The sequence below is a fragment of the Muntiacus reevesi genome, chromosome 5 (assembly GCF_963930625.1).
Source record: "Muntiacus reevesi chromosome 5, mMunRee1.1, whole genome shotgun sequence".
NCBI classification, from domain to species: domain Eukaryota; kingdom Metazoa; phylum Chordata; class Mammalia; order Artiodactyla; family Cervidae; genus Muntiacus; species Muntiacus reevesi.
In genome coordinates this window covers 73,819,332-73,841,902 of record NC_089253.1, presented here as the reverse complement: position 1 = coordinate 73,841,902, position 22,571 = coordinate 73,819,332, and the positions used below count along the sequence as shown (strand labels likewise).

The window sequence follows — 22,571 nt, the reverse complement described above, 5'->3', positions numbered from 1 at the left end:
TATATAAATTCTTTCTCATATTCTTTTCTACTATGGTTTATTACAAGATATTGAATATAGCTCCCTGTGCTATGGTGGGACCTTGTTGTTTATCTGTTTTATTTTGTTGTTTGTATCTGCTAATCCCCAAAGTCTAATTTATCCTCCCCCACCCCCCTTTGGTAATCATTAGTTTATTTACCATGTCTATGAGTCTGTTTCTGCTTTGTATATAAGCTCATGTGTGTCATATTTTAGATTCCGCATATAAGTGAAATCATGAGATACTTGTCTTTCTCTGCAAATATTTATTTTTGTTCATTAAACATTCATTGAGTCCCTGCTATGTGTTGGCTACCTGCTGGGGATGCCAAGATGAAGGGATCCATGTGCCTGTTCTGCAGGAAAGGATTGCAGAGGACTGGGCGGGGGAGGAGGTGGGGAAGACGGTGGGGAAGACAGTCTCGTTCAGGTGGCTCAGAAAGGTGCTGGGGGCTCGGGATGGAGCACATGGGGCATCGAGGTGGGTCAGGAATAGGACAGGGAAGAGCTTGTGTACCGAGAAGTACTGGATTGGCCAAAAAGTTTGTTCAGGTTTTTCCTTAACAACATACAGAAAAATCTGAATGAACTTTTTGGTCAACCTCATATACATGAGGTCTTTGGGAAACACAAAGAAAAAGAGGTAACCTGCGTCTGGAGGATGAGAAGCATCAGGGGAGGCTTCAAGGAGGAGGAGAAAGGGGATGGTGTTACAGCAAGGAGTCTGCAAGCCCAGGGGATGGATGAGTGAAAACGTGCGCTTGGAAAGACCAGGACATGGTGTGTGCAGATCCGAGTTAATCTGGAGACCAGACTCATGGTGGGAGGACAGTGGGAGGCAGGCAGGGGAAGTAGGAAGGAGGCATGTCGTGAAGGGTCTTGATGCTCCGTTAGTTTTTATCTTGTTCTTGAGTAGTGGAGGAAGTCGAAGATTTCTGAGCAGAGGAATGAGATGGTCACATGTGTTAACAGGAAGAAGGCTGGAGTGAGAGAAGGGAATATGTTATTTTATCTACTCTTTGGAAGTTGTCTTTGAACGAGCTACTGGCCCCCTCGAGTCTTCTTTAATGAGAAGCCGCAGTCCCATGCCTGCTGTACCAATTTTTATCTCCTCCAGCTACTGGGTCTGGTCCCACCTCGGGGCCCCACTGCCTTAGGGAGGAGGGCATTTTTCAGTGAGAGTGGGAGGCAGGGAGTAGGCTGCCTTCCGGGTCAGAAAAGCTCTTCAAAAAGTAACTGTGTGTGAGAGAGGGAGAGAGAGAAAATGCATGAGCCTGGTTGGGTAAAGAGAGAGGGAGAGGAATTAGTATGGGACCAAATCAGGAACCTCTCTGTTGAGAGATGAGGGAAGATAGACCAAAAGGCTTTCTAGGATGACCTGGTGATGGAGCTGTTCTGAGCAGGTGACGGATGCTCGGAGGTGGGTTTCTGGACCACTATTCACTTACTGCCTGCTCAGGTAGCCTGCATCTGAGAGAACCTTGGAGTGTTCATCTTGGCCTATGTATCCAACCTGGGCCACAGCATTGAAAGAAAACAGAGAGTTGGACAGGGTCCTCAGAGGGACTCTGAAAGGTTGAAGGGACTTCCTCTGAAGATACCCTGAAGACATTCAGATTTTGTTTCTGTGGACAAGGTGAAGGCTGTGACACAGGCTGGGTTTTGAAGCCCATTTCCGTGGGATAGGAATGGGGCAAACTTGTCACCAAACCCTAGACTCCTAGAAGTAGGGCTCTGGAATGAAACTGGGAGGAGGCAGCTGCTGGACTGGTAGGATGGACCATTCCTTCATGCAACAAGCAGCACATGTGGGACATTGAGATCTCAGAGACTGGTATAGAATAAGCAGGTAGATGGATGTGACACAAGTTTACATCAATTCCAGGATGCTAGATCCACCACAGGATGCTAACGTCAGTAAGGGGTGTCTGGGGCCTGTGCTTCACCTTTGGCGTCAACACCATGGGGGATTAAGATATTTTCCATGGAGGCAGCGCTCAGGGGCTTGGGCCTGGGGCGAGGGGGTGGGGGGATCCCAACTTGTACAGAAAGCATTTTTCTGTTTTCTTTTGCATTTACTTGGATCTCCAAAGTGACCAGCGCTGAGCTCAATCATTTTTAACCTCTCTTAATTTTTATTTGTTGTGCATAAAAGTATGATAATTTAATGCTAATTATTTTCTCAGGAGTGTTATAAGCAATGCGAGATCAAGCCTGTCATGGTGAGCTCTGAAACGTAAAAGGGCAGTACTCCAACAGACATGAAGAGGCAACTCTGTTACCCAAGGCCAAGGAACACACACACACACACACACCCCTGCTCTCACCACATACACACACACACACACACACACACACACACACACACACACCCCTGCGCTCACCACATCGCTTCAGTGTCTCCCCCAACCAAATGTTTTCTCTTTTTAATATGTGTTTATTTGGCTGTATCGGGTCTTGGTTGCAGCGTGTGGGATCATGCGGGATTTTCATTGCATCGCATGGATTTTTCGTGGCAGCACGTGGACTCTCTACTTGTGGCACGTGAGCTCAGTGGTGGCGGCATGTGGGCCTAGTTGCTCCGACGTATTTGGGGTCTTAGTTCCCTGACCAGGGATCAAACTCCCATCCCCTGCATTGCAAGGCAGATTCTTAACCACCAGACCACCAGGGAAGTCCCCCAGATGTTTTCTTAACGTTGCTATTAAGGAATCAAAGAGGCTGATTTTTGCTGCTGCTTTTCTGTTTTCTAGTTCACTCTTGAATGCTTTGGACACGTGGAATGGTCATTGTGTATGTGTGTGTGTGTGCGTGTGTGTGTGTGTGTGTGTGAGGTGGTGAGGGAAGAGCTAAGAACTTCCAAGGAGGCTGCGGGACCTTCACACACTGAGGAAGAGAGTCCGACTCTCTGACCTAGAAGGGAGTCACATGACTCTAGACTGTACGGGCCAGTGAGTCAGAGAAAGCAGAGAGCCTGCAGGCCTGGCCTGACCGGTGTGTGTCCCCCTTGACCCGGCGCAGGTGACTGCTGGCTTCTGGCGGCCATTGCCTCCCTCACCCTGAACCGGGAGCTGCTGCATCGCGTGGTCCCCAGGGACCAGAGCTTCCAGGAGAACTACGCGGGAATATTTCATTTTCAGGTAACCCGCCTAGCTCTCGGCCCTTGACCCTACTTTCCATAGTGTGGGGATCCACGCCAAGAATCGGAAGTCTGGGTTTGGGGCCCAGTAGCCTAGGTTCTAACAATCCCTCCAGGGCCTTCTGATGTGTGCTTGAGTTTGAGAACCCTTGCTCTGACGCGTTCATCCAGTCACCCACACGCCTGTCCCCTCCCGTCTCCTCCCGTCTCCTCCAGGCCACGTGGCCTTGAGGAAAGCCCTTGGAGTGAGTGAGGGTCAGGAGATGTGGGCTCGAGTCACCCACTGCTGCCACAGCATGGTACAGTTCCTCTCATTCACAAATTCAGCCTCTGAACTTGTTTCCCGCTTTCACTGGCATCTCCCGTGGGCATGGTCAAGTAAGACAGATCCTGCTCTTAAATGACAGATCCAGTTCATTAAAGGCTGGAGCACTGACCAGCTCAGAGGCTCCTTCCGAGGTCCCCTGAGGACGCCGACTCTGCCTGTCGGCTCATCCCTGTAAACGGATGCTGTATTTCCCTCCCCCAGTTCTGGCAGTATGGAGAGTGGGTGGAGGTGGTCGTGGATGACAGGCTCCCCACCAAGGATGGAAAGCTGCTCTTCCTGCATTCCGAAGAAGGCAGTGAATTCTGGAGCGCGCTGCTGGAGAAGGCCTATGCCAAGTAAGTGGGGCAGGTAGGAGCTGGGAGACCGCACAGAACTGGGGGAGCTTGCTCCCTCCCCCCCAACTCTGGGTACCCTGACCAAGTCTTTCCCAGCACCCAGATCCCCCGTGTACAGTATCCCCAATAACAGAGAAACAAAAATTGGGCTAGGAATTCAAAGCTCAGCTCTGTCCCACATGAATGTGTGAATTGGGACGTTGGTTTTGTCCTCTTAAAGCCTCCAGGTCAGTTCTTCGGTCAATGTGAGTTTTTTGAAGAGTGATGAGGAAGAAGAATAAAGCAAATATGCTTAGACATCAGGCTCACCAAAGTCTCTACCCTTTGTGGGAGTCATTCTTCTTCTCACTGGCATTCAATGTTTAAAGTCTTCTTTGGGGTTCTTTTCATTCATTTTATTGATTGGTCCCCTTTTTCTGCAACCCCTGTTCCTTCCCAGCCCTATTCCCAAAGCAAGCCCCAAAGGAGGCCTCTCAGCCTTGAGGGAGGGTCCCCTTCATCCTTACCCATGCCCTCAACTCCCCCAGAACCCAAGATGTCAAGGTCAGCTCTGGAGTGATTACACATTGCTTTTTATTTTTATGTATTAATTTTTGGCTGTGCTGGGTCTTCGTTGCTGCGCTCGAGCTTTCTCTAGCTGCAGCGAGTAAAGGCCATCTATTTGCAATGCTTGGGCTTCTCATTAGGGTGGCTTCTCTTGCTGTGGAGCACGGGCTGTAGGCATACAGGCTTCAGCAGTGTCCTGTAAACCCATGTCCCCTGCATTGGCAGGCAGATTCAACCACTGGACCCCACCAGGGAAGTCCTGCACTTTGCTTTTTGAAAGAGCGCTTGGCTTCGTGAGAGGTGTTCTGAGATTCGTTCCTGACAGAGTGCTGAACTGGCCTTCTGAAACTGTGCCTAAATCCCTGGCCCGCAGACAGAACTGACTAAGGCCCCCCTGTGCCCTCTAGGGCGCACCACGTCCTCGCAGCGCCCCTGCCCCATCCCACGTGCTCCCCTTGCTAATGGCTGTGGTTGATACCTGTGTTCTTTCTTGTCCAACAGGCTCAACGGTTCTTATGAGGCTCTCACTGGAGGGTCCACGGTGGAGGGGTTTGAGGATTTCACAGGTGGGATCTCTGAGTTTTATAACCTGAAGAAACCACCGACCAATCTGTTCCAGATCATCCGGAAGGCACTCCGCTCGGGGTCTCTGCTGGCCTGTTCCATTGACGTGAGCTGGGATGGCTTCTCTTTGCTTCTCCTTCCTGCATGTGGTAGGGAAGGGACCAGATCGGGAGCTCGAGCTGGGAAGGCTTTGGGCCAGAGTCTGGGGCTTATGGAGTAAGTCCTATGATGTATTGGTCCCTAGCAGGTGGGAGCTGATGGCAAGACCTAATTAATGGATAGGAACCAGAGTTTGGGCTCATAAACTCAGAAATGTTAGGAGCCCTAAGGGTCAAGCCCCTTTAGTTCTGCAGGAATTGCCCTAAGAATGCAGCCCTGATCCCTCCATCCTGGGCCCTGCCTTTGCCACCCCCATTTGGCTAAGTAATCTTGGGATTTTGGAAACACAGTGATCAACAATATATGATGGGGACTTGGAGCTCACTGAAGACACGGGAAGAGGTTTTGACCCAGGGGAGATGTCCTGTCTGGGGGTTGGCGGTATGCAGCTCCAAGGTAGCCTGGAGACCAGAGCCTGGAGGCCACCAGTCCCTCCACCTGCTCTTTCTCTCCATACCGTGGTCTCACACAGATGAATGACCAGGCAGGAACAATCTACCTTTCTCCTCTCTATAAAAACCCCAGCAGGATATGTGTGTTTTTTTGGTAGAGAAGTGATGTGGACCCTGGGGAAGGTTGTGGGACTATTGAGGAGGGACTCTGGGGGCCCCCACTGGTGAACGGGGACCAGTCCAGAGGGGTTGTTATGGTCAGTCTTTTGCAGGCAGTCGTGGTATCCCTCTTGGGGAATAAATGACTTCCCAGCTTTCTATGTCATTTTAAAGGCTGGCAAGTCATTTTCCAGGACTGGCAGGCAGGCCTGATCAAAGAGGAGTGGATGGAGAGAGCTCTGTTTACCTGGGGTTAATTGCTCTGCCTGCATATGTCCCCAGCCCTGCACTGGGACCCCCCTGGCTGTGTACCATGTGCTTAGAAAGCCTTGTAGGACTGGCTCCAAGAAGGTCAGGGTCAGCCACTCTGAGTGGACTTCTTTATTCTCAACTCAGGTCTCCAGTGCGGCCGAAACGGAAGCCATCACCAGCCAGAAGCTGGTTAAAGGTCACGCATACTCTGTCACTGGAGTCGAAGAGGTAAAGTTGGGCAGGGATGGAAGGGTAGGGTAGTGCATGACGGTATTACCGTAAATCCCTGGCATCCTGGAGAGAAAGAGAGGGGATCACCACCTAGTGCTTCCTGGCCCTGCTGGGGTGCAGCGTCTCTGGTTGCACAGAGCCCCTGACACCCTCCTGCTCATTACAAGGGCCCTTTCTCCTCTTACTCACTCAGAGATGGATTATGTAACCTCTCTGAGTCACAGCTTTATCGGCTCTAACTAAAAGCAGGCTATCCTCTGAGATGTGGCCAGGATGGGACAGAAGGTTTTGGAGGAAAGTTGTAGAAACTGTCAGTTAGATCCATACTCTTTCTAAGAAGTATGTTTGTACAGGTAAAGCACTGGAAACCCATAGGATCCTGAAGGCGAAAAAGGCAGTAACACCTGCCCCAGCTTTCAAGGTGGGGTGTGATAGTGAGAGGAACGCAGATATTCCTTACTCTCCAACCCAAGGAGAAATCGCGGGCTAAGCTTTTCATTATTTTTATTTACTATAGTCTGCCTACTTCCAAAAAGGATGTGCAGTGGTTTGCAATGAAAAGCACAGACTCAATAAAACCATACAACAAAGGCAAAATACAGAAGACAAGTCCAGGCTAAAGACAGTGCTCCAGTGGAGAAATTAATTTTGCTTTGGGTTTCCTGAGGGCTAAGGCAAAAAGGGAAATGCGATGGTGTCTTAGTTTTTGTTATTTATTAAAAAGGCATTAATGTTCACTGTGTGTATTTGTGTTTCACAAATAATGCTCCTTAATGAAGTCAGTTCCCAATGTGAATTCAGCATGTATGTGTAGACACTGGGTTGAGGGCATGATGGAGGATACAAAAGAAGGTCAGATACTGAAGCCGGAACAGTTCATCGTGTTTGTGTATGTCAGCAAATACACAAATGGGATTCCATAGAGAGTAGGGGAAGGTGGATGAATGTATGGGCTTTCAGACAGGCTGCCTGGGTGCCTGTCCTCCACCTACTACTTACTAACTAGGTAATCTTGGATAATTCAACCCCTCTGTCTAGGTCTCAGAGGTTTTTTTTTTTTTTTTTAATTTTTATTGGAATATATTTTATTTACAATGCTGTGTTAGTTTCAGGTGTGCGACAAAGTGAATCAGTTATCCATGTACATATATCCACTCTCTGTGTGTCTCAGAGTTTTGAAGGAGATTAAAATGAAGATAATAACAGCACCCAGCTTATAGGATGGTTGTGAAGTTTAAATGTGGTGATAATGCATCTGAAAGGCCCAGCTTGGCGCCCAGGTCATAGCACCAGCTCATGAAATGCTAATTGCTCTGCTCTTAGTATTTGTTGGATGGCATGTATTATCAATAAGTCTCATATATTAAGAACTGAGTCAGTCAACTGTAAAATTTTAAGCCAAGTTAAAGCCGACAGATGCTTGTTTTTTTATGCTAGACTCACTATTTATTCAACCAGATTATGAAAAAACAGAACTAAGGCCTGAAAATATGTGTGAAAAGAAGACATGTTTAGAGGCCTTTGAGGAATTGAATGCAAGTCCGCTCAGGTGCAGACACGAACGCAGGGCGGCAGGGCTGGGTGCGGAGATTCACTTGCCCTTGTGTGTGGTCCTTGCAGGTGGATTTCCAGGGCTGTCCAGAGAGGCTGATCAGACTCCGGAACCCGTGGGGCGAAGTGGAGTGGAAGGGGGCCTGGAGCGATGAGTAGGTTCTCCCCTGCCTCCCTGCCCGTGCCCACCTCCCTCTGCGGGGAAGGCATCGGGCAAAACACACACAGTGATTCTGAGACCCCCGGGGCAGTGTGCTCGCGGCGCTTCCTATCCACAAATCACACAGCCTGTTCAGAAAAGAATGTTAGATGGTTCCAGGTGGGGAAAAGCCAAACAAAACCCACTCAGCAGTAGTCTTTGATTCCTTGCTCTGCTCTGGCATTTGCAAGTTTGGCAGCTCAGTGGAATTTTGCTTCGCGCCTGAGGGTTTGCTTGTTTTCTGTGTACCACGGCGGTCATCCAAAGGTGAGACCCATCACTCTTGATCGAATTCTTTCCACTTCGCAAAGTCTGGTTACTCTGACAAAGGCCAAACCCCTCAGCACGAGCAAGAAACGCACTTAGAGGAACGGAATCTTAGAGGAGTCACTGGCTGCCGCAGGCAGGAGGATGAACGGGAGGGGTGCCCGCTTGCTGAGAGCTCATTTCTGGCAGGTACTGATCTCTCCTGACAAAGCCACTAATGACCGGAGGGACCCAGGCCTCTCCGAGATGGTGCCTGAACCCAGAGAGAGGCCTCCCGTGGTGTCCCGGGACAGCTGTGTTCTGGAATCAGTGCCACCGTGGTACGGGAGGATGGAGAGAGCATGGTCTGGTTTCCACCCTAGCTAGCACTGCTGGCACGGGGGAGGCAGGTTGGCGCCGCTAGGGGAGGATGGAGAACTCACCAGTGTCATGGATGAAGAGCCGCCAGAAGTGGGAATGGTCATAAAAACACCCCCACCGCCCAAAACACATCCTTAAGCCTCATATGTACCCCATGTGCTGTCTGTACTGAGTGATGCCACCAGGACTTTGGAAGGGAATTTATTACTTTTATGAACTAATCACACATCATTACTGCTCATAACTGCAGTCCTTCCCTTCAGGTTTGTGTCATGAAGAAACACACGTCCCCAAGGCCACAGATGGCTTCCTATATTAAAGACTTTTCATTCCACTGCCTGTGATGGAGCAAATCCCAAAACCTTAGCTCTACCGACTGCCCCCAAAAGCATGTCATGGCTGAATGAAATCGAAACCCCGAGTTTTGGCCATTTTAAGCTGCAGCTGTTTCCCAAGCTGTTTACAGGGCTTATGGGGCTTTATCTCCTTTCCCTGATGCTGCTCAGCCTCTAACAGGCTGGGACAGGTCCAGGGGTTTGAGGTGGTGACTGGCGGGCACCACCATCTGGAGAGGCAGCCTGGGGTGTTTCTATATGGATGTTGTGGGGGAGGGCGCTGCAGCTCTGTGAGACCCCCCTAGCCTCAGCCCAATGTCTTTAAGTTAAAAAAATTTTTTTCCAGTTAGTTTCAAGAAATTAACTGGGATATTTAGGTCAGATCTCAAATTCTCCAACTTGTCTTCTAATCTTTGTTTATGACAAACACATTCAGAGCTTTGGTTCTGATTCAGTGACTGTTTCCATGAATTACAGAGGCTCTGGGAGTTCCCCTGCCTGATCCTTTGGGGACCTGAGAGCCCCCCTAGAGGGAGACGCTGGGCTTAGTCCTGGTGTTCATGCGGCCAAGGGGAGGTCTCCATGTTTTGCTGAAAGCATTTAGAGAAGGGATTTTTTTTTTTAAAGATGGATCTTGATGTTGCTTAGTTATTTAGACACTGCATACATATTTCAGGGAAACCTCACTTCTTAAAGGTCAGGTAGCTGGAGATGGCATTTGAACAAAGTATGTGGGTGTTGCCACGGAAAGGCTGCCAGCAGGAAGCCTTGCAGGGTGCCATTACTCCAGGGAAACTGTCACAAAATTGGGAGTGATTGGCATCTGCGGGCTCAGGAAGGGGACCATGTTTATGTGTCCGAGATGCTTAGGCCTTCTCACGGTATCTTCACCTCAGACAGATAAGCCAGAAGGGTGTCTCGCCAACTGAAAAGAGGAGGAGGTGGCCTTTCTCTGCTGACCATTCTCACAGCTCTTCCCCTGGACTTGCCCAGGCCTGTGATTCAGGGCCTGGGGGGTTGAATCAGGCATGAATGTAGAACTTGCCTGGAGAGTGAAATTAGAGCAAAGCCATGGCCCAGTGTTCCTCCTGCTGCATGTCTGGGGTCACCCTGCTAGTGCCTGTGGAGTCCTGTCCCTTCCCCAGATGGCACCCCCTACCATCTCATACCCCCCCCCCCCCCGCCCCCAGTCATTTTGGTATTCCCCATGTCTGGGGTTGGTGGCGAGGCGGGGAGATGGGGAGGGTGGGAAGCTGAGCTGCAGCAAATAGCTTGCTCTGCAGCAAACTCTTCAGGAACCATCACCTCTGCTTCCTTAAAAAAACAACAACAACAACTTTATTCTTTCTTTCCCAGTGCACCGGAGTGGAATTACATAGACCCCAGGCAGAAAGAACAGCTGGACAAGAAAGCCGAGGATGGAGAGTTTTGGTGAGAGGGTCTGCAGTTGTGGATTCCTTCCTGGTTTGCACATGGGTAGTTCTCTTTAGGTGTTCCAGGAATTCAATGTGATTTCCGGTCAGGGGGCTTCTTTCTTCTTCCCCTTTTACTCTAGTAAAAGGTAGAAACCAAGATATCTGGGCCTCAACATGGATTAGCTATTAGCCTGACTTTCTCAGTTTCTGTATCTTTTCAAAGTCCAAGGTTTAGATTAGCATCAAAATAGAACAACTTCCTTCACTCCCTAAGGAAGATAATAAGGACATGGTTAGACTAGGTGGCTTAGGGACCATCTCTAGGCTGGACACCAATCAGCGTTAACCAGTCACCTCGAGGTGGTGACTTGGTTCGTTTTACCTCCCAGGGTCTCTGCAGTTTATGGTTCAATCTCTTTGCTGGTTTGTTGGATGTAAGAGGCGAGCGTTTTAAGAACAGAAATGCAGGCAATAGTGAGGAATTTGCCTATACTGTACACTGTTTTCACTGCTGTTAAAATACCATTGTTTGACTGGTGAATTATAAGTCATTTAAAAAGAAATAGTGGGGCATTTGTCCAATGATCGCTGCGTATTTGTACAGTGGGGTGTAGGAAAGTTAGCCCACGACGTCTGGTCTGTCGTGTGCCCACTGGGCCACACTTTCCACCACCTTTCCAGCTCAGCTCTCTTGACTCAGAGCTCACCGATCCCTTTGCCCCCAGGATGTCTTTTTCGGATTTCTTGAGGCAGTTCTCTCGGCTGGAGATCTGCAACCTGTCCCTGGACTCATTGAGCAGCGAGGAGGTGCACAAATGGAACCTGGTGCTGTTCAATGGGTGCTGGACTCGGGGCTCCACGGCTGGTGGCTGCCAGAACTACCCAGGTGAGGTGGGTGGAGGAGGGTGACGCTGCGTCCACCTCGTGTTCTGTCTTGTCCTCCCTGGGCTGGGCATCCTTATCTGTTAATCTTGGGACAATGCCTTTGCGCTCTGTCCTCTGGCTCCTGACACCTCTTGGTGGCCTAGCCTCTTTCTGGGGCTTGGAGGCCAAGGCTGCAGGGGTGGGTGGTGACTCTGCAGCCCCTTACCAGCAGCTCTATCTCAGGTAACGTCATTCTTCAGCATCTCTGCGTGTTCAGACTTTCTGCTCCACCCACGTGCCCCTTGCCTTCAAAGCCTGTTCTTTGTACTAACCATGACTTGACTCTGCACCAAGGCCTCTTGTTCTTCTCTGGGGCTTCCTCCATCTCCCCCCGGCCCAGCTGGCTGGCACCTGGCCCCCTGCGGCCTGGGACAGGTGCAGCATCACTGTGTCAGTAGACTGCATCCGAGTGGCTGTTCTGCTTTGTTTGCACCTAAGTTGGAGGTGGCGGGGCCTGACAGCCTCATCAGCGGTGGTCACACGCAGGGCGTGGGAATGGCCACTGTCTGCTCCCCCTGGGAGTCATCGGAGCACCCTCCCTGGTGGGGATAGTCTGGTGCAAACCACTGCTACTGTGCTAACCCGGGCCCTCATCCTATTAAAGGTGGAAGCCTTCCTGTTGACGGGAGATCACTAATGTCTACACATACAGGCTCCTCCTAGGTCGAATCACCTGAGGCAGCAGCAGAGGAAGAAACTCCGAAAAACAGCCCCACATCTCTCAGGAGAAATGAAAGAAAGCAAAACCCACCCTCTCCACTTCCCCCCTCCCCAGACTCCATGCTCCCTTTCCTAGTTTGATGTTGACCTTGTTGACGGACTCAGATGTGTAGGCGCTGGGCCTCGTTCTCACGACAGAGCTCAGTGCAGGCCTGTGCTCAGGGTGTCGAAGCAGCATTAGAACAAAACCCCACGTGGGTGGAATCCTGGGGCTTGACTGGGTCTCTGGTTCTTTGTCCCCCTCCAGCCTAAGCTCCCATTTCTGATGGCCGAGATGAATGCCGAGCAGAGAGGGAGGAGGGAGTTCCCTTCATGCCACAGTTGCTCAGATGCTCAATCTAACGGTTCTGGTACCCTGGGAGGGTCATTTCCCTGTTCTAAGCTTCAATTTCCCAATCGTCAAAGTGGAGGGATAATACCAGGTTTTGGAAGTGCTTTGTAAATGGTGTAGTGTTCTACAAATGGGATGTATTATTTTTACGACCCATTCTCTTCTTCGAGCTCCGTTAAGGAGTAAACAAAAATATGTAGGGATTGCAGTAATGTTGCATTTGGGAGAAATTAAAATATGCTCACCATTAGCAAGCTCTTAGAAAATGTGTTGGAAATTTGCATGGATCATTTTGGGAGCTTGGCACTGTAGGAGGTGCCTAAGGTATCTGTATGCACGAAATCGCGACCCCATCTGTGCCGCCAGCTAGCTGTCGAGGAGAGATGGATGGTTCCTGCCCTTTGGTAATGATGTAAGTAACAGAAGATTACAGAATTGTCTCTGGCTCCTCTGGAGTCGGCAGATATTTGGCTTTAAAATCTACACACTTGTGTCCTAAAAAAAAATTGAAAGTGGAGGTTCTGGGAAGGTGGGATTGTAATTTTATTGTTAAGAAAATATAATAACCAGTGGCTGTTGGTCATTTGTGAAAGCCTTGTTATTTCATCAAGTTGGAACTTATTTAAAGGATCCCTTCTTCCCCTACTACTCCCCCCCCACCACCTCCCCGCCCACCCCTAGGCACATCATTATTGACATTGTTGAGGCCCTGGCATGGAGATGGCCCATCAAGCCCATCTTCCTCAATTATGTTCTACCACTTGAGTCTGTCGTAGAATTGTTGTCTGCCCCTGGGTGACCCATTTGCCTTCTCTGTGCCTTAGCCTGTACGGTTGCTATTTGGAGATTTTTTTTTTTAAGTTATATTTGAAATGAAGCAGTCTTTTAAAATATCCACAGGTGGTGTGGCAGACATGCTTCTTAATTGCCAATTAGGCTTCCCAGGTGGTGCTAGTGGTAAAGAGCCCGCCTGCCAATGCAGGAGACAAAAGACTCTTAGGTTCGATCTCTGGGTCAGGAAGATCCCCCAGAGGATAGCATGGCAACCCTCTTCGGTATTCTTGCCTGGAGAATGCAATGGACAGGGGAGCTTGGTGGGCTATGGTCCACAGGGCCACAAAGAGTTGGAGACTACTGAAGTGACTTGAAGTGCTAGTCACTCAGTCATGTCCAACTCTTTGTGACCCCAGGAACTATAGCCCCCTGGGATCCTCCATCCATGGGATTTCCCCGGCAAGAACACTGGAGTGGGTTGCCATTTCCTTCCCCACCGTACTTGAGGGGAGTGTGTCTCATCACTGGCTGCAGTGCTGAGTCATCTAGAGGGGCCCTGGGCCTCTGGACAGAGGATGGATCTATAATCAGGGCTGTTTCAGGCTGTGATCTGAAGCAGGGGCCCATCAGATGGGGCTTCCTGGGGGCAAGAGTGGTCCCCTTTTAGCCTCTCAGGAGAGGCCCCCTAGGTTCCTAGTCTTCACTGAACTTTTGTTCTCATCTGAGCCAGAGACCTGCTTGTTCCCCAGACACCTCCTTCCTCCAGGGGTTGGGTTCATCTTCACAGGCCAGGAGCTGGGAACAAGGAGATGTTAACCATTTCCCCAGGAAGACTCGGCCCTCCCCAGAGGGACCTCGTGTAGCCCTGGGACCTTGGGACCTTGAATATCCAAGTCAAGCATATCGGAGCCCCTGGTTGATGAAATGGACAAGTGCAAAGTTTGCACATGCTGGGGGTGTGTGTGTGCTGGTGTGTGGGCATGGTAGGGAGATAGGAGGAAATGCCAGCTACCTTGGAACGCAATCTTGCCGAGGCCTGCTTACCTGGCACAGTGTGGCCAGAGTTATGCTTTCTGGGGATGATCACAGTTCCTCCTTTTCATTCTGTTCTTCCTGCTCACCTCACCTACCTTGTGGGGAACCACCGTCTCCTGGGTGACTTCCAGCCACTTACTGGACCAATCCCCAGTTCAAAATCCATTTGGATGAGGTAGACAATCACCAGGAGGAGAGCGTCAGCGAACCCTGCTGCACGGTACTGCTGGGGCTGATGCAGAAGAATCGCCGGCGGCAGAAGAGGATGGGACAGGGCATGCTCAGCATCGGCTATGCTGTCTACAAGGTACTCCGGAGCTGGGGTCAGCCATCATGGCACACCTGACGTCTTTGGTCGGAATATTTTGGCCAGCGATTGAAGTGCATCTTCCTTTTTGTTTGGCTGTTCCTAATCAAGTGTTCTCCTTGCTCCCCTAAAATGCTTCTCTCAATGGCCATACTGAGGCCCAAAATCTCACAATTAGAGATTCATTCCTTTAGTTTAAATCCCTATTATTAACATTGAGATGTGTAATTCATTAAACTTTTCCCTGTCATTGCCTGTTCAGTGTAAACACACTTATTAGACTCTTTCCAGGTATAGGCTTCTCAGGGGATAGGAGCCAAGAAGGTGACATAGGAGTTTGAGGAACTCACAGGGTAGGAAAAGGGAAGCTGGTTATGGGAGCCAAAGACAGACACCCTCCTCTCGGGGCAACCCCAAGACACTTGTTGGGATACCCTAGGCTGGGGTAAAAGGAGCCACAGGAGACTTTCAGTTCAGTATCTCTGGACTGAAGGTCATAGCTGGCTCTTGGCCCAGGCTGCAGTGCCTGGCTTAATACCCCAATTTGCCCCGGTAACCACCTCTATATAGATTTCACAGCCTCAGAGATATGTTTGAGCAAGACCTCTGCATCTTGATAAGCCTAGCCAGGATCAAATTGGAATCCACTTTTTTAACACAGGCAAAGACTTTCTATAATGAATTCTGGAGGGATTCATGGTGGTTGTTTTTATAGAATTTTGTTAAAAATGAATTTCTTGGGAAAAATACAATTCTAATCAGAAGGACCAAGAACTGACTGGAGGTCCAACAACTCAGTATAAATTACTGTATGAAAAAGAAGTATTATAATAAGAAACCAGTAAGGAAAATTGTGACTATTAAGCTCATACAACTTCCAGCCCCTTTCTTTCTCTTATTTAGGAACTTAGGGCTTTAGAGTTTAGGGTGTATGTATGTGTGTGTATTTTGTGTTGGAGGAATGGGGAATTGAAAAACAATTGCTGTTTGATGGCTGGAGAAAAGAATTTCAACTAAATAAGCTCCAATTCTATTCCAGCTTAGCCCTTCCACCTCCACCTAGAATGTAAGTGGCACCCAACCAGATTCTTTTTTTGTAGAAAGTGAAAGTGTTAGTCACTCGGTCATGTCCGACTCATTGTGATCCTGTGTACTGTAGCCTGCCAGGCTCCTCTGTCCATGGAATTCTCCAGGCAAGAATACTGGAGTGGGCTGCCATTCCCTTCTCCATCGGATCTTCCTGACCCAGGGATCCAACCCAGGTTTCCCACATTGCAGGCATATTCTTTATATAGAGAGTATTTACCCTATGCATATCAATTCAACCCCTCTTTAGTGTGTATCTGCCAGGTGCCTTGCTGAAAGCTGAGATACAGAGGAATGGCACAAGGTTATTGACCTCAAGGTGCTCACAGTCTCAAGGGGAAAACCATGCACACACACCACTCACTGCAGGGCGGTCAGATCCACTATGATGAGGGTCAGCACTGTGGCCTGAGGTCTCCTCAGAGAGGGATCGCTTCGTGGAGAAGACTTTGATCAGGGCATCAAAAAATGAGCTGGATTTCAAAGATGAATGAGGGAGAACTTTCCAGCCATAGGGGACAGCATGTGCTTCTTAACAGCAGGAGAGAAAGTGACAGTTTTGGAGAGTGAGCAGTAGGCTTAGTAGGCCGAAGGGTGGGCTGCAATAGGGACTGTGGCCACCAGCTTTCATCCACAGGCTCTACCTTCTATAACAGGATCAGAAAAGCTTGCTTTCTTTGGAACATGAGCTAACACACGGAAATAGCTTTGTGGGCATGGCATTTGCTCTCATAAATAATATATACAGCATGTCAGTTTTTCAGACATCAGTTTATAGCTGCTTTTAAAGTAACCCCATGTATGTGATCCATGGACCTTCTTATAGCCAGAGGCTTCTAATCTAGAGCATGACATCTGTGAACACAAACTTTAGGGTTAGGATGAGGGCATGTGCAGCGCTGTAGGGATGTCTGAAGGTGGAGGCAGTGTCCGAGGGTGGAGGCAGTGCTGGGCTTGTTCAAAGGGTCTGGTGTTAGACGGAGTGCAGGGGTTGTAGCGGGTACTGTTCTCTGACCCTTGGAACTGCCTCCTTTGGCTTTGAAAGTATTAGCCGCTGAGTCGTGTCCGACTCTTTGCGACCCCATGGACTGAGGCCCACCAAGTTCCTCTGTCCATGGGATTCTCCAGGCAAGAAGACTGGAGTGGGCTGCCATTTCCTTCTCCAGGCAATCTTCCCAGGGATTGAACCCGTGTCTCTTATGTCTCCTGTATTGGCTGGTGGGTTCTTTATTGCTAGCGCCACCTGGGAAGCACCGCCCCCCTCCCCCCATCCCACCCCTTTCTGGCTTTAACTGTCTGTAAACTGGAGTCTGGCTTGAGGTTGGAAACTTGACACTGATTGAGGAGCAGCCAGAAAGCCCTGAAGGCTAAAGAGCCCTGCTTGTCTGGCCTCGGTTTTCTCCCCTCTTATCTTCCGTGGTGACAACAGGCTCCTGCCAGGCAGGCCTGCGTTTGCATTCAGGATCCTACATTTCAAAGGTGACTGTCCCGTTCCATCCATCACTGGGCAAGGCTGGCCTTGTCTCCTGCCTGGTTGCTGCCTGGCTGGCTGAATGGCTCAGTTCCTGTCCAGGGACTCTTGGCTGTGGGTTCAGAGCATATTGCTGGAGGTGGTAGGCGGGTTAAATGGAAAGACCACCAAGGTGGTTAAGGGAGTCCCTGCTGAGGAGAGTGAAGGCGGTTAGACAGGTAGCAGGGGGCAGTCCCCTGAGGACCTCTGCTCTCCCGGACAGCCAGGGCCTCTGCGTGGCGTATCTCAGCTTTAGACGCAAAGTCAGAGGAGTGACAGTGGCCCCAGACTCTTCCACCTCTGCTGCCAATTATAAATGGGGGCTCCAGAGTGAGGATGCCAGCTGATCCAAATTTCCTTTTTTCCTTCGATATTGGCAGTTGCCCACAGACCTAAGCCACAAATAATGCCCTTCCTGCCCTTCTTGTCTAAACAGCCTGTGTGGCAGGGGCAAAGGTGGGGGTTGAACCCTCTTCTCTATCTGGGCATGTGGTGCCTCCACTCTGCATCCGAGATCTCCTGTGGGCATCATCATTTCCCGTTGCAGATAATAGACCCAACTAGACTAGGGGCTTCCCTGGTGGCTCAGCTGGTAAAGAAACCACCTGCAATGTGGGAGACCTGGGTTCGATCCCTGGGTTGGGAAGATCCCCTGGAGGCAGGCATGGCAACCCACTCCGGTATTCTTGCCTGGAGAATCCCCATGGACAGAGGAGCCTAGTGGGCTACAGTCTATGCAGTCGCAAAGAGTTGTACACGGCCGAGTGCTTAAGCATGCATGCAGACTAGCGAAAAGGACTCTACCAGCTCATGTAAGCAAACTCAGAGAACGACAGGAATGCTTGGGACAGGGGACTTGCCTGCTCTCAGAACCCTTTCTTTCCACATCTACCCTCTGGTGTCAATGCCATCCTCCCTGGCTAGCTTTCTGCACAATCTCCCTAATGTCACCCACATAAAAGAAGAGCCCTCTTCCCTTAAGTTCCCACTCAAAAATCATAGATAAGTCTCTGATGGACTCAACTTGGGTCATGTGCCTCTTCCTGGACCAATCCCTGTAGTGAATGGTGATTAAATTATGTCTTGACTTGAGCAAACCCTCTTCTGGACAAGCCCTTGATCTGGAGAACAGGTCTGTAGGCCTGTAAGATGTTAGTTCTCATGCAAACCCCAAGGCTATTCCTCTTAAAACATTTGGGATCCTGGTAGATGATAAAATAAGAAAATGAAGTAGAACTCTTTGTTTCCCTTTCTTTCAGATTTCTAGGGCTCGGTAGTCTACAGATGGTCTTGCTATTCACCAATGACTTTCCAGGTTCGGAAATGCGGATGAGGCTTTCACTTTAGCTCAGGCTTCCTCCCAGGGGCCCGGGACTGCACAGTCTGCGCTAAATGTGGGAGGGACGAAAAGGCACAAGGTGGGGGCGAGGCACCCTCGGGTGACCTGCTCTTTTCTCCTTCCCTGTAGATACCCGAAGAGGTATGTTCACGCTGACGGAGATGTCCCCTCTTTGGTAAGGAACAGCTGGGCAGCCTCTATGGACGGGCACCTGGCGACATCAGCTTCCTCTGATGGAGGCTGGCTCTCCCACAAACCAAGTCTACAGGATCTGGTGAGCTGGTAACCTTGAGACCTGGTAAAGACACTTGGGACCCACCTGCCAAGAAGGGCACAGTGGTAACCCTTGCCCCTGTGTGCCTGGCGCTCTGATCCAAACAAGATGACTGGAGCTCACTCAGGCTCCTGTTTATCCAGCTACCAGGAATAAATGCCCTCATGTCTGACAAGAAAAGGAAGCACCAATTTTATCTTTTTGGCTCCTGGTTTACAGCTGAGTTTGAGAGAAACATCATCGAGGTCTTACTTACCTCTGGGGTTTCTTAGTGCTGTCTCAGACCTCAGTCAGCAATGCCAGTGGCCCCATGGGCAAGGGCTGGCGGGGCACACTTATAAGAATGCCTTGTCCACGCAGCTGGTACCCAGTCAGGCCCCAGCTCATCCCAGCCTGGCAGGCATCCCCTCGACTGCATGCTGGGGACACCAGGGAATTCTTAGACATCTCATGCCCCGAGAAATTGTAGCAGAACCTCTGCAGTGATTCCAACGTGCAGCTGGTTAGGAACCACTTCTGTCTGGAGTTCCCTCAGCCAGAGTCTGTTATTCTGGGTATGTAGTGGTATGTTTGCCCTGCTGTGCTTACCCCTACCCGTGGGTTCTCAACCTTGGCCACCTGGTAGCGTGTGCCAATGAAACCCAGGTTCACAGGCTCCTGCCCGTGCCTTGTTCCAAAGGTGCTGACCACCGATCTACCCTGCCCGTTGACTCCCAAATGCATATTATTGGTTATGGTGGCAACAGAAAGGGGGATATGGATGATTCAACGCAAGCCCTTGTCACTACTCCAAAGTCATTAAATGCAGACTTGTGTTAAGTCTGCTGGATGGTGATTCCCGTCGGAAATGGCCGGTTCCTGGGAGAGGCCCCTCTGCACGCCCGGCAGAGCCTCTCCCTGCAGAGTTTCCCTTGCCCTCTGTGTGTCTCCATGGGTCCCGTGATCCCCAAGTGCTGGGGGGTCTTTGGTCAGTGGTTCCAAACCACTGGTCAGAAGCCCCCGGGGGTTCGTGAAAGCGTTAGCCTGCTGCCCCCCGCCCCCAGAGTCTCTGAGTCTGTAGGTCTGGCGTGGGGCTCAAGGACTTGCGTTTCCGAGTCCCCCGGTGCTGCTCGTGCTGGTCCTGGGCCACACACTGGGGGCTGGGCCAGGCCCTGGAGAGATGCAATAGACGGGGCCTGGTGCACATGTCTGTGTGGGGTCTCCAGTAAGACGGAGGGGTGCCAGCTCCTGCCTCCGTGTTCTCCACTTCTCACTCTGTCCTCACGAATGAGGCTTCTGTAATCTGTCCCAGCCCTCGGTTCTTACTAGAACTCGATCTGCCTTTTTCCCAACACAACCCCTGCCCCCACTTCTCCATCACTGGTACCTCCCCCTACTGACTGCTGTCATCAGGGACAGCAAGAATGACATTTAGCCCAGTCATGCTTAGACTTGGCCAAGACCTTGCTGGCATGCCCCCAGAGTATAAACATTTTCAGGGAGGGATCCCAAGGCTGTGGCTGCCCTTGCACCCAGGTCATCAGGAGCTGGCTGGTGGGTCCCGTGGAGTCCTGACCAGGGCAGTGGGGGCTGGTGGCCCTGCCTTTCTCTCCTGTTTAGCAGACCTGGGATCTAAAGAGGGTCTGGTGACCATGAGTGGACACTGTGACTCTGGGGTGGGCAATCCAGCCCCGGGTCACACAGAAGTCACGGCCCTTGTAGCTTACCAGCACCTGCCCTCTGCCACGGGTATCTTGATGAAGATTGATCATAAAATACAGTGCTAAGGGAAGGCTTAATTACAGCAATAATAACATGGGCACCTGTGTTTTCAAAGCACTCTGCAGCCACTAATTAGCTGGTGTCATCACTCCTAGCATCTGCCTCCCTCCAACAAAGTGGGTCATGGGAGCATCTTTTCTCTCAGATGAGAGCCAAGGCACCCAGGGCGGTCTGGCTGTGGCCGCCCCCTCTGTCAGCCTCCCTGACCGTCCAGCCTAAGGCCCTGGTTACCTGGCAGGGCAATTTTCCCAGCCAGATAAAGATGAACAGGCCCTTCTGGCTGCTGATGCTTGAGAACTGGGATTTAAGCCACAGGCCTGTACTGGGTAGCTCAGAGCCATACCCCAGGTACAGATGCAGAGGAAGAGTCTGTTGGATTCAATGAGGGGTGATTCACGAGGACAAATATCCAGAGAGAAGCCAAGTACACAGTGGAGACCCTGTTGACCAACCTTTATTTAGCGGGAAAGAGGGCAAGGGGTCTGGCCAAGGTCGTGTAGTCAAAGTCAGTGCCTTGACTGGGGCCGGGCACCCAGAAGGTGCTCAGAATACACCTGCTGATGGACACAGGGTGAGTTCGCAGGGTCCAAAGCCTATGGATTATCAGTCAGTCAGTTCAGTCCCTCAGTCATGTCCAACTCTTTGCGTCCCCATGAACCGCAACATGCCAGGCCTCCCTGTCCATCACCAACTCCCGGAGTTTATTCAAACTCCATCTCCATCGGTGATGCCATCCAACCATCTCATCCTCTGTCGTCCGTTCGCTTCTCCTCCTGCCCTCAATCTTTCCCAGCACCAGGGTCTTTTCAAATGAGTCAGCTCTTCACATCAGGTGGCCAAAGTATTGGAGTTTCAGCTTCAACATCAGTCCTTCCAATGAACACTAGGATTCTCAGCCCAGGGTTAAAGATCAGCGAGCCCGAAATCAACGCGATAGGGCCCAGCTCCGCGGCCTTCATCTTCCAGGATGTGGGCAGACACTGACCCTGATGTTGCTCTGCGCAGCTGGCGAGTCACACGGACGCGCACCTGGGCCGGGACTTCTTCCTGGGCCGCCCGCCCGCCGCCCGCTCCAGCACCTACGTCAACCTGCGCGAGGTGTCCGCGCGCGTGCGGCTGCCCCCCGGGGAGTACGTGGTGGTGCCGGCCACATTCCAGCCCTTCCAGGACGGCGACTTCTGCCTGAGGGTGTTCTCGGAGAAGAAGGCCAAGGCCCTGTGCGTGTCCTTCCCCTGCGGGCTGGTGGTGGGGGCCGCAGAGGGACCTGGCCCCTGTCGGTGTGTGGGACCCACCCCTGGCCCTGGAGGAAATCTGTCGCCCCTGCAAGGCTTCTTCATTAGGGGGACCCGTCCTGCCCCTCCATGTTGGTCTATAGGAGGGGGAGAGTTTTCCTTCTAAAAAGGTCAGGAGAGGGCATCAGTAACAGCTGCGTGAGAGCATTTTCCTCCCAGCGGGGATGGGCGCCACATAGAGGAGGAGCTGGGTGAGCACACTGCCTCTTCTCTTACACACACCACACACTCAACACACACACCGCGTGTACCGTGCACACACACCTCACACACACACACCGCACATATGCAGTGCACGCACACCTCACACACACCACACATATGCAGTGCACACACACCTCACATACACACACCACACATATACAGTGCACGCACATCTCACACACACACACCACATATGCAGTGCACGCACACCTCACACGCACATACCCCACATATACAATGCACGCACACCTCACATACACACACCACACACATGCAGTGCACGCACACCTCACATACACACACCACACACATGCAGTGCACGCACACCTCACACGCACATACCCCACATATACAATGCACGCACATCTCACATACACACACCACACATATGCAGTGCACGCACACCTCACATACACACACCACACATATGCAGTGCACACACACCTCACATACACCACACATATGCAGTACACGCACACCTCACATACACACACCACACATATGCAGTGCACACACACCTCACATACACACACCACACACTCAACACACACACCGCGTGTACCGTGCACACACACCTCACACACACACACCGCACATATGCAGTGCACGCACACCTCACACACACCACACATATGCAGTGCACACACACCTCACATACACACACCACACATATACAGTGCACGCACATCTCACACACACACACCACATATGCAGTGCACGCACACCTCACACGCACATACCCCACATATACAATGCACGCA

General features: G+C 50.9%; 1 protein-coding gene across 1 annotated transcript in view; it reads left to right on the top strand.

Moving 5' to 3' along the window:
- CAPN8 (calpain 8) overlaps nucleotides 1-22,571 on the top strand; it is a 71,355-nt gene that overhangs the window by 33,570 nt on the left and 15,214 nt on the right. Inside the window, exons 3-12 of the mRNA XM_065936739.1 lie at nucleotides 3,043-3,161; nucleotides 3,690-3,823; nucleotides 4,871-5,039; nucleotides 6,040-6,123; nucleotides 7,747-7,832; nucleotides 10,195-10,269; nucleotides 10,979-11,139; nucleotides 14,169-14,344; nucleotides 18,409-18,420; nucleotides 21,320-21,531. Coding sequence (XP_065792811.1) covers nucleotides 3,043-3,161; nucleotides 3,690-3,823; nucleotides 4,871-5,039; nucleotides 6,040-6,123; nucleotides 7,747-7,832; nucleotides 10,195-10,269; nucleotides 10,979-11,139; nucleotides 14,169-14,344; nucleotides 18,409-18,420; nucleotides 21,320-21,531 — 1,228 coding nt within the window. The remainder of the gene's footprint in view (nucleotides 1-3,042; nucleotides 3,162-3,689; nucleotides 3,824-4,870; nucleotides 5,040-6,039; nucleotides 6,124-7,746; nucleotides 7,833-10,194; nucleotides 10,270-10,978; nucleotides 11,140-14,168; nucleotides 14,345-18,408; nucleotides 18,421-21,319; nucleotides 21,532-22,571) is intronic.